The following is a 14,564-nucleotide window of genomic DNA, read 5'->3' as shown; positions in this document are numbered from 1 at the left end:
TGCTGAGCCAAGACCCTTTTTAAGAACACAGTGCACATTTGTCTCCGTCCTTTTTTTTTCCTCTCTATGTTAATTTTTCTTTGTGTAATCGTCTTAATTTGTAATTGTCATGTATTTAATGTGTTCTTTTAATAAACTTTTTATCTATCTATCTATCTATCTCTTAAAAGCGGGCAACGCATTTGCAGCGGCCTTCCCTCTGCAAATGTTTATGGGCGGGGTCATCGCTTACCATAAAGATTTTTAAATTTGTCTGCGTAGTATCCACATTACCACGGCCCTAAACGATGAAGGAAAACAACGTGAGGAAACCAGCGTGTTGAAGACGCAAAACTACGATGACATGTGACATCTGCCCGCACTTGGCCAGCATGGTGTATTATGGCCAGAACTCTCATAGGAGGCCTGTGTCACTGCAGTGGGAACATGTATGGGCTGATGATGATGATGATGATGATGATGATGATGATGATGATGATGATGATGATTATGATGATGATGATGATAATGATGATGATGATGATACGATATTCTTAATAATAATAAATACAACAAAAATCAAGCATTTTATTTACAATTTCGTTCACAATATAATTTAGAATCCAAAGTTAAGAATAGCTAGACAATTTCAACTCTTGTAACATTTCAAACACAGTTTCGACCAGGCGATACTTCATGTTAAAGGTCGTTCGTCGAGCGTCCACTGAGCCATAGGACATGTTCAGCGTGAATAGATCCGGATAGAACTGGAAATAATAAATATTGATTTTTTTACATTTAGAAAGGAGAAACTTTTTAACGGCTTTTAAACGCGATTTGTTCTTAATATATAATAAATAAATCGCGTTTCAAATCCGTTAAAAGGTTTTTAATTTCTAAATGTACCTATAAATAATACTCACGTAAAATCAAACACAAGAAAATACTAGATTTTTTACATTTTTTTAATGATGATGATGATCATGATTTAATTTTTCCACCTAAAAAAGACGCTTGAATAATAGAATCAACGTAATCGATGAGAGGAATAAAGGAAAGGACCGGCAAAGGTAAGGTGAAGGATATGGGCCTCCGGAAGTCATAGTAAAGGGGTCCAGTATTATATTTACCTGCATACCAACAGACGGGTCTGTATTGAATTCTTGTGATAGCTCGTTGCATTTGAGAATACAGGCCTTCTGCGGCGTCACATGCAGCAATTGAAATTTACCCTGCAACCATCACCAACATTATCATCATCATTATCTTCACCATCATCTTGATTCATGATGAATAGAAAATAAATTTATAAATTCCGAAGGATGGCGCTGTATTAACAATGTGACATGCATATAAATTATCTTCGTAGACGCGAACGAAGCCGCGGGCAATAACTAGTATAACATAGTATAAAGCAAAGTCGCTTCCCGCGTGTGTGTGTGTGTGTCTGTATGCTTAAATCTTTAAAATAACGCAACAGATATTGATGGGGTCTTTTTTAATAGAGGAAATTATATAACATATTAACAACCATCACACTACTTCGAATTTAACGCGCGCGAAGCCGCGGGCAAAAGCTAGTTAAGTACACATAATATGTATATTATTTCTAACAATACCTCTCTTTTCTTGTCCACAGCTTCCCGCAGCTGCATTATGATATTCCGGCTGCCGGCGGACGCGTTCCATCTGTTTCATTAAAAAACTTAAACTGATACGCCATAAGCAAGTAATAACATGTTGTAATAAAGTTAATATATCTGTCTGTCTGTATGTTCGTACACGCATTACGTTTAAATATATAGGTATATTTTGTTGATATATTTCTCCAATGATTTATATATCACCTGTTGCACTATTTTATTAATCACCAACTCTACTAAAATATATTTCTAAACACCAGATCACTTAGTCAGCATATTTTTGAACCGACTCCAAAAAAATGGACGTCTTCAATTGCGACTGTGTCGCTTTATTTTGTTTCGCCTTTGTCACCTCAAAAAATTCGAGTGGGTGAACCGAATTTGATGATTCACTTTTATATTCGAAAGCCGGTGCCTCCCGAGTGTGTCAGTTGAAGTTGGAAATTGAAACTTACTTAGTCAAGTTCTGACAATCTGGATTCGGTTTAGTTTTCTGTTAAAAACCACTCACCTGCTCCACTGAAAGTTATATGCCCTAGAGAGGAACGCCATCGCGTGGTAGTTGTGCCTCTCGGCGACCCACTCCTTGGGGCACGTGCCCTCCACGTGGTTGTGCCCGTCGAAGTCCGGGAAGAAATCGCACGCCGCCTCGCGCATAATCTTCGAGAATCAAACAAAAATATAGACACAGTTTCTTAAAATACGCGCAAAAACAATAAAATACACAAGGTGAAACATGAAATGAATAGTAGAATATCTTAATATGATAACCGAAACTATCTCGGGCATGAATGCTTGTAATACTAGAATAAAACAACACCTTTATACTCACTCACACTCACACGCACACATACACACAAGTGAGCGAGTATGAGTGAGTGAGTGAAATAAACATACATGTATCATGAGATTATTTTTTATTAATTTTTAGTTTCATAGCATTGAAAAGCTTTTATAAATGAGAAATATTTTGAAAGAATAGAAACAACTCGATCACGGGGTGGGATTCGAACCCGCGTTTCTTGCCTAACCGTAGCAATACATGTATCATCTTAACGCTATACAACCGATGAGAGATCCAATTGTATACTCACTCACTTCCACACCCACTCATACACACAAGTGAGTGAGTGACACACATAAATACCTGTATCATCTTCTTGACGCTATACGGTTTATTGAAGTGCTGTCTCAGCGCCGACGTGGTCGCGTTCGCGATCCACTTCAGTCGGACAGTGTTGCCGAGACACGCCCACGTGACAGTTATGGAGACGCCCGTCACGGTTACTATCACGCCCTTGCTGATCGAGAGACGTGGGAGATAGAAAGAGATAGAAAGAAATCGACGCAAAGAGGAGTAGAAGGGAAAGAAAGAGATACAAGAAGAAAATATATGGAAACGTGACCAAAAAAAACGTCCCTTGCTGAGCGAGAGACGTGGGAGATAGAAAGGTAAGAAAACGGAAGCAAAGAAGAATAGAAGGGAACGAAAGAGATACAAGAAGAAAATGTAAGGAAAACATGAAAAAAACGTCAGATTGTAAAATTTTTATGAGTTTACAGCAGTAGTGATATTGTGCATTCATTTGCAGAACATCGAAAAGCTACTATTGTATTAGGGTATGTAAATTAGGGTATATCATTAGAGTATGTAAATTAGGGTATGCAAATTAGGGTATATTAATTCAATATCTAGATTCGCACCGGCTTCTCCTGTGGTAAATATTTACCCTTATGTCAATCAGAAAAATGCAGTTGGCTCCAATGGGGACAGAATTTTAAATCGGTTCAGACGTTTTTGTGTGAACACATTACAAACATGGATACAAGACCACATTGTTTTCGATTTATTATATCTATTCTTATTATATCTTTATATATTATCTTTGTTATATACATTCATATTGTAAAGAGGAAACTTTCATATTTTTTATATTTTTGTATGTTTGTAACGTTCTCACGTAAAAGCCACTGAAACGATGTCAAAAATTCTTTCACTATTAGAAAGCTGCAACTTCACTGAATGACGTAATATATATATATATATATATATATATATCTACCACGGGCGAAACCGGGGCGAACAGCTAGTATATAATATTCAGACTTAATGACTGTTCGCAGAGTTCGCTACGATTGAAAGAAAGAAAGAAACATTTATTTATTGCCAGTTTTGTCTTGCTTATTAGATTGTACTAATCAGTAATTACCCATTAGGGTCCGGTCTGACATCCCAGCCCTGGTACGGCATGTTGCCATATCGCAATGTCGCTATTCCTATGGGCCCTGGAAGTAAACAGCGCCTGTGACTATGAGTATATAAAAAACAGTAGCAGTCGTGGGACTGCCGATAGAAGTAAAAACGGAACTATTAAGTTAAGAGTAATTAAAACTATATGCAAAAATTATATGAAATTTTTTATGTACGCGCACATAATACAGTCAGAAATAGTCGATGTATTAGTGTATACGTGTACACAGGCTACTGCGCGTGCGCTAGTCTGGCTCTCCATAGCTATAGATATACTATTATCATTAGCATGTCGGTGACGCGAACCGAGGATTTTACCCTCTACCAAAACGCTCAACGCGCCTAAAGAAGTTTTCACTTCAAAAATTTATCGTCATTGGTGTACCTATATTTGGATATTAAGATAATTGTGTGTAAACAAACAAAATTTTGTTTTTGAGAAACAAAAAATAAAGTTAAAAAAACTAAAACCCGACTACGTAAAACTAAATTGCCTCCAGAGGGCGCCATGTTCGATTAAGTGTGACGTCACATAGCCTATAACCAACGGACAATAACGACGCTTCTAATGATACGTCTTTTGTTGCTTTAAGAGTTGCTCTAACTTCATAACTAATAAAAGTTATGAGGGAACAGATGAACATACGCACAAACAAACAAGCATACCGGTCAACATCATGACTCTCCTTTTTCCGTAATCAAGTAAAAAGTTAAGTGGATTGTTTTAACTGCGCTAAATATAAAAATATTCATCATTTTATATTATGAAACTTGTAGGTAGGTATAAACGTTAGAAGTATGTTTTTGGAAAAAAAATATAGACTGTTTTCAGAATGGTTAATGGCTTGCAAGAAATCGTTTGTCAAAGTCTCATCTAATTTAAAAAAATATCTTTATATAAAAACTAGTGTTGCTGTGGGTGTGGCTAAATTTATTGTTAATTATAAACTATTGGGATAATTAATTCAAAATAAAATCTATCATATATCTTAAATTGGACCAAATTACACATAAAATGCCAAATTTCATCAAAATCGGTTGACTTGGTGAAGATTTCATTGGGAACATACATCATGACAATGGATTTTTATATATTAAGATTTAGATTTTTCAATTCTTTGCCTATATTATGCGTCAGGCAATTGATTTAATATGAGTATTTTTATTTTTCTTTATTTTCACATAAATGAATATATATTATTAAAAAACAACTCAGCCGCCTGTAAGTAGTCAGAACTAAGTAGACCAAATTTCGATGTGACCACAGAGGAGGCACCAGTTTTCAAATTAGAAGAATCAAAAAAAATCAATACACTCAGTAAAAAGTTATGAGGTGACGAACACACAAAAAATACAGTCGAATTGATAACGTCCTGTTTTTTGGAAGTCGGTTCGCAATAAAAACTTACTAATATTATAAATGCGAAAGTTTGTAAGGATGTGTGTGCGTTTGTTGCTCTTTCACGCAAAACCTACTGAATCGATTGCAATGAAATTTGGCATGTAGATAGCTGAACAACTGGAATAACATATAGGCAGCATATCAGCCCGATATTCCTATAGGATACGGACTTACGCGGGTGAAACCACGGGGTGTAGCTAGTTCATTATAATAACTCAATTCAAAAGCAATTTACGAAAGAGAAGATGGCGATACTAAAGCCATTTCTTTCCACTTACCTGCAAGTAGAGAAAATATAATATGAAGTTCAGATTTTTTTAAGTCGCAAATCAGATTTAGATAGATAGATAGACTCACATAACACGCCAGTCCTGAACTGTATTGTGAGCTTATCCTCATTGAATTTATAATCGTTAACATAGTTGCTGGTCCATAGCTTTCTCTGTTCCTGCCATTGGCACATTACCGGTGGTTCCGTCCACATTATGTCTTGCGGTAACCTGTTGTGTAATTAATATAGGTATTTATTAATTAATGACTTTCAACAAACATATTATATATTATTTATTAGTAGCAGTTCGCCCGTGGTACATATATAGTAGTCAAAGATGTATGAAATGAAATAAATAAATAAATAAATAAATAAATAGCCTTTGTCATTCAGCGAAGTTGCAGCTTTCGAATGGTGAAAGAATTTTTAAAATCGATCCATTAGTTTTTGAGTTTATCCGTTACAAACAAACAAACAAAAATACAAATTCTTCGTCTTTATATGTTATTATGCATACAAACCTTCGTCTTGAATCACTATCTATCTATCTGTTAAAAAAAACCCCATCAAAATCCACAGTTTTAAACATCTAAGCATACATACATACATACATAGGGACAGGCGCGGGAAGCGACTTTGCTTTATACTATGTACTGATTAGGATCGGTCTGTGGTCGACGGACGATGTGTGGTTGCAGTCTGGATTAAATAGAGGCAAGTGAAGCAAATAATCTTATAATTAATTATTATCCATACTAATATCATATATAAAAGCTTTAGCTTTAGAGTTTGTTTGTTTGAACGCACTAATCTCAGAAACTACTTGGTCCGATTTGAAAAATTATTTCAGTGTTAGATAGCCCAATTATTGAAGAAGGCTAAAGGCTATAAGCTATGTACACTATATATGTACCACGGGTGCAGCCGAGGTGGACCGCTACTTGTTAAATATATTTCGTTTCCTTCCTATAACATGTCGAAATTTAACATCCTTTTTGGTAAAGAGCTTAGCGGGTGATGCGAGAATTGAAGTTTCCAAGATTAAAAGTATATTGCAGACCAATAATCATTCTGCGTCCAACTGAAAAGTATTATCATTTCCCATCACATTAAGTGTTGGGAATATATTATAATATAAAACATTCCCAACACTAGTAACTACAATATTATGTGATCTGTCACTTTATACAAATTTGTCACTTGAAATGTGTTAAATGCTTCATAAGAAACCACTTATTAATGGATAGAAATACTATGAAAATAATTATTAAATTTAAAATAAAGTAAAAAATATCACTTGCCTATGCCACTGTATATACTAAATGACTACTTTGAATACTACCGTCCACCTCCTTGGTACAGTGGTTAATGCGTGAGCGTAGAAACGAGGGGTTCAGGGTCCGATTCCCGGTGGGGACTCACAAAAAGGCTCGGTCTGGCAGGATACAGAAGGCTGATCACCTACTTGACCTTATAGCAAAATCGATCAGTGTCTATCATCTGTCTATCATGTCTGTCTATGTATATCATCTGTCCCATACCCCACTAGAGGACACGGGACTTCACTTTTTGGATCCTACACCACTCACTCAATAAACACCAGCGCCAGTTTCTCGTATTCAGCCTCGATCCTCTTCAATTCCGCTTCGATCTCCTCGGGGGTGCGGGTGACGCCCGGCGCGGGGGGCGAGGGCGCGCGGTACTGAACTTGGTACTTCATGGGTTGCAATTGCTTCGGAAGCTGTACTGTTGTGGAGAGTTAATGCCTCGTATTTATTTCATCATCAGCCCATATATGTTCCCACTGCTGGGACACAGGCCTCCTATGAGGGTTTAGGCCATAATCCACCACGCTGGCCAAGTGCGGGTTGGCAGATGTCACATGTCGTCGAACTTTTGATTCTCGGACATGCCGGTTTCCTCACGATGTTTTCCTTCACCGTTTCGTGCAGTGGTGATGTTATCCACATGTGCAGATAAATTGAAAAATCAATTTATTTCCTGCACGTTCACCCGGTCTCGAACCCCAACTTATGGATTTTGAAGTCCGAGGTTCTCACCATTCAGCCACCACTGCTTAATGCCTCATTGCCTCATATCCTCATATTTATGACGAATATTAATATATATATTGCCAGTAACTTCGTCTAAGTGTTGCCTCTATTTGGAATAGAATATATGTTTCATTTGTTTTTTTTCCTCCTTCGTGGTAAGAAGATATGTCTATTTACTATTGTCAAGTATATGTTTCATTTTTTGTTTTACATTTTATTTTTAGTTCACTCACCGTATAGTGTTAGGGGGTACTGGGTTGCTCTGTGGTGTTACTACTCTGTGCAATTAATTATATTGCTCTGGTGTCTTTACTCTGTCCAAGTGTAAGTTCAAAAAAAAAAAAAAAGAACGACACTGTTCGGCTGCAACTAACATAATTAAATTCCTGGTAAACATGATTCTAGTAAAGAAAAATAACTATAACGACTGTTATTATATTAATGGGATGTGTGAAAACAATTATTCATAGATTTTTTTCTATTCTTATTTTCATGCATTCCAGGCAATTTATTACACTTTTTTTTTATACATTGTAAACTGTCAACTTGACAGTCCCTTGACGTTCCCACGGTTTTGAATAGAGAATTCGCGCCAAAACTGACAGCATCAAAACTAAAATAAAAACAGATTAGATACGATCACAGATAATATCCCGTGAATAACACAGATAAGATAAGGATTTTGCGTAACGATCTTAGTAGTTATGGCGCGTGCTGTGTTAACATCGCTTTGATATTCGCAAAAAACTTTTCTACAATGTGTATTCGGAAGCAACGCGTTTGTTTATGTGTAGATACGAAATGATTTGGCCAATTATGTAAGTCGAATGTTCTGAATAGTGACGTATTATTCAAATAACATTGAAATTATTTTATTTACTTTATTTCTCTCATCATTTGATTATTTAATCACAAACTAGTTGTGATTGGAACACTTCTAGCAAGCGAATAAAAGCTGTGTCAGGTGGGTCACTATAAAGAAATGAAATAAAATTATTTCATACAGTGCAAACAAAAATAAATATAAAAAAATAAACAGAAATAAATAAAATCTCTAAATATGCGCGGTATATATATGAAAGTGCGTGTATTAAATATGAAATGAATTTTTACAGTATCTACATTTTATTGTCAGAAAGAAAAAAAAACATATTTTAACTTTTTGTACAGGAGTAAAGCTTCTCTATTATTAAGTACTTTATTTATTCTATAGCTAGAATTATTACGGTAATTTTATGGATAGAAGAAAGAAACAAAAGAAAGAAAGAAAAAACATTTATTTGGAGATAATGTGAGACGAAACAGAAGAGACAGATGAAATAAAAAATAAAAAAAAAAATAATAAAAAAATAAATAATAATAGCGAAAAAGTGTACTAATAACGTATCCCACAGTACCGCCAAAAAGGATCTAGTTCGGCTTGTGCCAGGCGTGGGCCTGACGCTGGTTTTCAACTAGATTCTAGATATAGTCTAGATAGAAGCATAATAAACAAAGTTATTGTCATGTTATGAATGTTATATTTTAAGGAAATTGGAGATATCCCGAGTTATAATAGCTGTGATCGTGAGAACTAACAAAATAAATAGGTCGATTCTTTAGTGCTTATTTAGTGACCAATGAAGTACATCCTACTAATATTATAAATGCGAAAGTTTGTAAGGATGTGTGTGGGTGTGTTTTTTAACATATAGGCAAAAGGCTTTTTAGGCCGATATTCCCACGGGATACGGACTTACGAGGGTGAAACTGCGGGGCGCAGCTCGTTTAAAATAATAATGTAGTAGCTTAAATTAAAATGCATAAAACCGATTATACATATTTTAATAAGGTACATAATTGATGTATATAATTTTTAACTGCTTTTCTATCAGTTTATACACAAAATAATTAAACAGAGCCAACCCTATTAAACGCAATATTTAACTGTATCAGAGGGTTGTCGTGACGTCTTAAAGCAGTACTAATTCCAGCGCGGAATAGAGATAGCGTTAGCGGATCTATCTTTTATCCACAATGGTATAAGATCGTCACGCTTACCCCCCCCCCCCCCCCCCCCCCCCACAATTGTCTTTATACATTTTTTTTGATATATTTGTAACGGAAGCGCGAAGTGTATTATCATAGTATTTTGGGGTTTAATGCAGTATGCGTAACCATATTATGTAAAATTTGTAAGAATTTTTTATTATTATAATATGAATTTTTATTATTATGATAATTATTTAATTATATTGGCTTCAACTCACTCCTTAAACCATATAAATCATAATTCAAATTATTATTATTTAATTTAAATAATCTCGTTATGCATTCAATAATATTTACAAATAACACCTATTGATAATGACGATATATAAGTAATAATTTACATTAAGCTAATAGATAAATTATGATATGACGTATAATAAAATCGGTCAAGTGCGAGTCGAACTCGCGACGCTTAGTGTTCCGTACAAATGAGCAATTTTAAAAATAACTGGTCACCCATCCAATTTATGACCGCACCAACTGTTGCTTAACTTTGCGTTTTTTTTTTAATCATTCGTTGCTACAGCGGCAACATGAATACATCATCTCTGAAACTTTCAACTGTCTATAACTAAAACAGACAGACAGACAGACAGACAGACAGACGGTCAGACGGAAGTCTTAGTAATACGGTTGGGCTTTATTTAGCCATTGGCTATTGAGCCCTAAAAAACGAGTCGCGAAACGAGATAGCGGATTTCTTCAGATAACATTGAAAGGTACTATAAATAACAAGATTAAGGATCATTTGCCAATAAGATAATGGAATACTTAATGAAACCTCATATTTATTAGCTTAAACAGCCTTTTTATTATAATAATGTATGACATATTTAAACAAATTAATAATTTTAATAAAGACATTATTATTAAAAAAATCAATTAATAAAGAAAATAAAATAATAAAAATATCATTAATTATTATTGCAAACGGCAACATATGAAATACACAAATAATCCAATCCTACCATCCTATCCTACTAATATTATAAATGCGAAAGTTTGTAAGGATGTGTGTGTGTTTGTTACTCTTTCACGCAAAAACTCCTGAACCGATTGCAATGAAATTTGGTACGTAGACAGCTGGACAACTGGAATATCATATAGGCAACATTTTATCCCGATATTCCTACGGGATACGGACTTACGCGGATGAAACCGCGGTGCGCAGCTAGTATTACTATAAACACAATAATATTCATAAAGAACTCGCAAATCCTTGAAAAATCAATCCCTTTTCAGAGCTGTCAAAGTTCCGAGGGTCAATTGGCTAAGGAAGTAGACGCAATTGCATGTGTCAGTTAATGGTGAACGCGTTCTCTGTTCGCAGTTTCATCTACATTCTCCACACGCGAACAGCCGATGGCCTGGTGGGCAGCCAGAAAGACATCCTGACGGACAGGGAGAGGCCCGGATGCCTCACTGGATACATGACGGAAATGCAGTCGTAGATCACCTGGGACGGACGATTGACCGTTGCACTGAGTGAGTTGCATCATTCAGCCAGGTCCGAAACTGCTCTGACCGTCAAAAACACTGAACAGATTTTGATGAAATTTGGTATACAGACGGGATATGAGTTAGCTTGAGTGACAGGATACTTTGATCCAGCAGGGTATGAGTTGACTTGGGTGACAGTATACTTTGATGCAGGAATAAATAGACTGTCACAATCATTTGAAAATGTCCTACTTCTCACGGGCAAAGCCGTGGGAGGAAGCTAGTAACCTATATAATCGTTGTTCGAAGACCTTTAGATAGGTAAATCGTGCGGGGTAAAGGGTGAGACGCGGGAGATAAGAGCCCGAGCTACATACGCCGTGTTGTTAACAGCTCGGGACACTGTTTCAGGGCTGCCGTAAGCATGTTTTTTATGTTAGATGTAATCTTATATGGCTTATATCACGTATATGATTAAGTGACATGAAATAACATTGTACAAATAGTATATAACATTGTAAATTCTAGTTTTGCGTGTGAGAAAACGTTATCTGTATTATTTTATTACTCACTATTAACGAGCTTAGACGTTTTCGGCTTTTACAATGAGATCAAAGGACTTTTGCTTCTGTATACCTACTTCCATTTAACTGTGTTAATACACAACTCATGGTCAGCTGTTCTATATAAAAATTATTGTAAAAAGTGTGTCATTGTCTTCCTTCACGTCGAAACGAGGCATATTCATGCTATGATCATTGTGTCTGGAGACAGATACATACTTTCTTACCGCGGTAAATCATCTAATGCCTATAGGAATTCCTTTAGACGAAGCGGAGAAAGCCGCGGGCGGAAGGCTAGTTTTATAAGGAAGATTTTATATAAAATTCCTCAATGATTTTCCAGAAGAAGGTGTGGCCGACTTCTCAAGCCGAAGAGATGCTATGCCAGCGCTGAAAAACTTGCTCAAGTCTCATTCTAGGCACCCTGGCGCAATCAAATATCTGAGCATGGCAAAATGTGAATTACAAAGATTTCCATCGGTACGTTTTAATTATTTATGTATTTATTTATGTAATCATTTATTTATTAATGTATTTATTTAATTAGCTCGGTAAGCAAACGAACCATGTGTACTTACTTGAATGCTCTATTTATTCGTATCAAGTTTCGGTATATTGACAAGTAGCCTACTTTTTTTAGTTCTTTAATAGCATTAAATGCAATATTTAAATATTTCAATAATTTTTTACAAAACATTATTAGTAGAAGATTACGTCGATACTAGAAATCAGCGACAAATGAGTCCTGATCAGAAACTGTGCATTGTAAATCCGACTGAAATCAATTTAAATAAGTTTTAATTTTGTCTGCAGTATGTAATCTAGCTTGGGCCGTTAATTTATTAGTGAATACATTTTAAACCTTAATATAACATAATAAGCTTTACTTTGCTTTAACGTTAGTTCTTCCGGCTTTAATATTGGCAAATACTTAAAGGAGAATTACAGGCTCATTTCTTTACGAGATTGTTTGTGTATGAAGTTTTAACGAACGCAGTTTTCTCACCAAATAAATGAATAATTGATCTGAATTTTCAGGCACTTTTCTTAAACGACAGACTGTCTGTGAATCCAGCTGAAACCGTCGAATATATAACAGTATACGGCAACAATTTTGCCCAATTTCCCGTAACGTCGGAGAGATATGACTCGATATTGAATGCGACAGGCGCTAAAGAAATATTTCTAGAGGCTCAGAACGTTCAGAGTAAGATTCTGTTTTGAGTATTCAAAAAACCTTATTTTTAAAGAACGACTTCTATCAGTTTCCAAGTTATTTTAGACATAGACATTAACATATTTGTCACCAATACAGAAATACATAATACATAATTGTATAAATTTCTATATTTATATATATAAAATCCCGTGTCACAATGTCAGTTACCACACTCCTCCGAAACGGCTAGACCGATTCTCATGAAAATTTGTGTGCAAAATAGGTCTGAGAATAGGCCAACATCTAATTTCCATTCCCCTAAATGATAAAAGTTAGGCAGGAGAGCGTATGCCGGGTCGGCTAGTAAAAATATATAAATAATGATCCCAAAGTGGTCCCCACGTCAGTGTAAGTTACAGAGAAAGTTTCTGAAACACTGGTTTTCAGTGACGATCGTTAAAGTACGACTTGCCGCTTCATTACATATCTTGATAAGAAATCTCTTGATAGATCTACAAGTAATGTATTTAACAAAAAAATTAAACCTAATTGTCAGAACTACATTAATTTTAAATGTGTGGTCCACACGGTAATATTTTGTCCTTTACCCAACGGTTGCCTCGTAGAGATGGCTTTTAGCCATAAGGCCGCCATTTGCATACTAGTTTTTGTTAAATTTGATTTCTTTTTTATATTTTGAAAGTGTGAAAGTGTGCAATAAAGAATAAATATATAAATAAATAAAATGTCATCAGAAGGTTCATCAACTCCTCCAGGATTAAGTTTTTTAACCCATTCTTTCAGTCTGTTGAATAGTTCATTGAGTTCACTTGAATGAAATTCACTCTAATTAATATGACACCTAAATACTTAGTTATAATGAGGTATATAATTGTCATTTCTCAATTTAATCTGTTGATATTGCCTGTTCTTGTAGACAATTAATTCTTAACACAGATATATAAATATCCCTTCTCAAATCCTAAACTATATTCATGAGAGATAGGATTCAATCTTTTTATCGCTTCCGACAGATAAACACTCGAATACATGTATCTGTTTTTATCTTTTAAAAGTATCACACTACAGTTTTACAGCATATTTCGATGTATAAATCGAAATTATCTGTTCCGCTATCATTTCGATACGATGTTTTGAATAATATGGATTATAACATCTCCATATAACACGACTGATGAGGCTAGACTATATATACACTGCATATTAAGATCGTGGCCAGATCAAATGACCCTGAGCCTTTTAACCTCATTCGAAGAAAAGCGGTGCAACTGTTTTATTATACGCTTAAAATCCCACAAACATTATAAATGCGAAAGTTTGTAAAGATGTGTGTGTGTGTTTGTTGCTCTTTCACGCAAAAACTACTGAACCGTAAGCAATGAAATTTGGTATGTAGACAGCTGGACAACTGGAATAACATATAGGCACTTTTTATCCCGATATTCCTATGGGATACGGACTTACGCGGGTGAAACCGCGGGGCGCAGCTAGCGTAATATAAATGAATTGCTTAAATCTATTGGCTTATCAGTGATATTTGTGAGAGATATTGTGGGCACCAGTGCCCGAGATAATTATAAAATACTTGTATTACGGGCCACTAAGCCTACAAACATTGACAGTTACACTTATAAGATAGACACATGCACATTATGGTCATTTATGAAATGATGAGAGTTAATTGTGAAATGTATTATACAAAGTATTTATTATACTAATTGATTTGTTATATGTGTGGTGAATGGAAGAA

General features: G+C 35.3%; 1 protein-coding gene across 1 annotated transcript in view; it reads right to left on the bottom strand.

Annotated features, from left to right (window-relative positions):
- Nucleotides 1-608: 608 nt before the first annotated feature.
- The window catches only part of LOC119838166 (dynein intermediate chain CFAP94, axonemal-like), a 34,645-nt gene continuing 20,689 nt past the window's right edge, over nt 609-14,564 (bottom strand). The window contains exons 18-25 of the mRNA XM_038364009.1: nt 7,136-7,292; nt 5,633-5,775; nt 3,833-3,908; nt 2,770-2,923; nt 2,134-2,282; nt 1,599-1,668; nt 1,110-1,211; nt 609-746 (exon numbers count right to left, since the gene is read on the bottom strand). Of these exons, the coding sequence (XP_038219937.1) occupies nt 609-746; nt 1,110-1,211; nt 1,599-1,668; nt 2,134-2,282; nt 2,770-2,923; nt 3,833-3,908; nt 5,633-5,775; nt 7,136-7,292 (989 nt within the window). The remainder of the gene's footprint in view (nt 747-1,109; nt 1,212-1,598; nt 1,669-2,133; nt 2,283-2,769; nt 2,924-3,832; nt 3,909-5,632; nt 5,776-7,135; nt 7,293-14,564) is intronic.

The sequence above is a fragment of the Zerene cesonia genome, unplaced genomic scaffold (assembly GCF_012273895.1).
Source record: "Zerene cesonia ecotype Mississippi unplaced genomic scaffold, Zerene_cesonia_1.1 Zces_u001, whole genome shotgun sequence".
In the NCBI taxonomy this organism is placed as follows: domain Eukaryota; kingdom Metazoa; phylum Arthropoda; class Insecta; order Lepidoptera; family Pieridae; genus Zerene; species Zerene cesonia.
The sequence above is the reverse complement of the archived record's forward strand: the minus strand, read 5'-3'. Positions and strand labels throughout refer to the sequence as shown.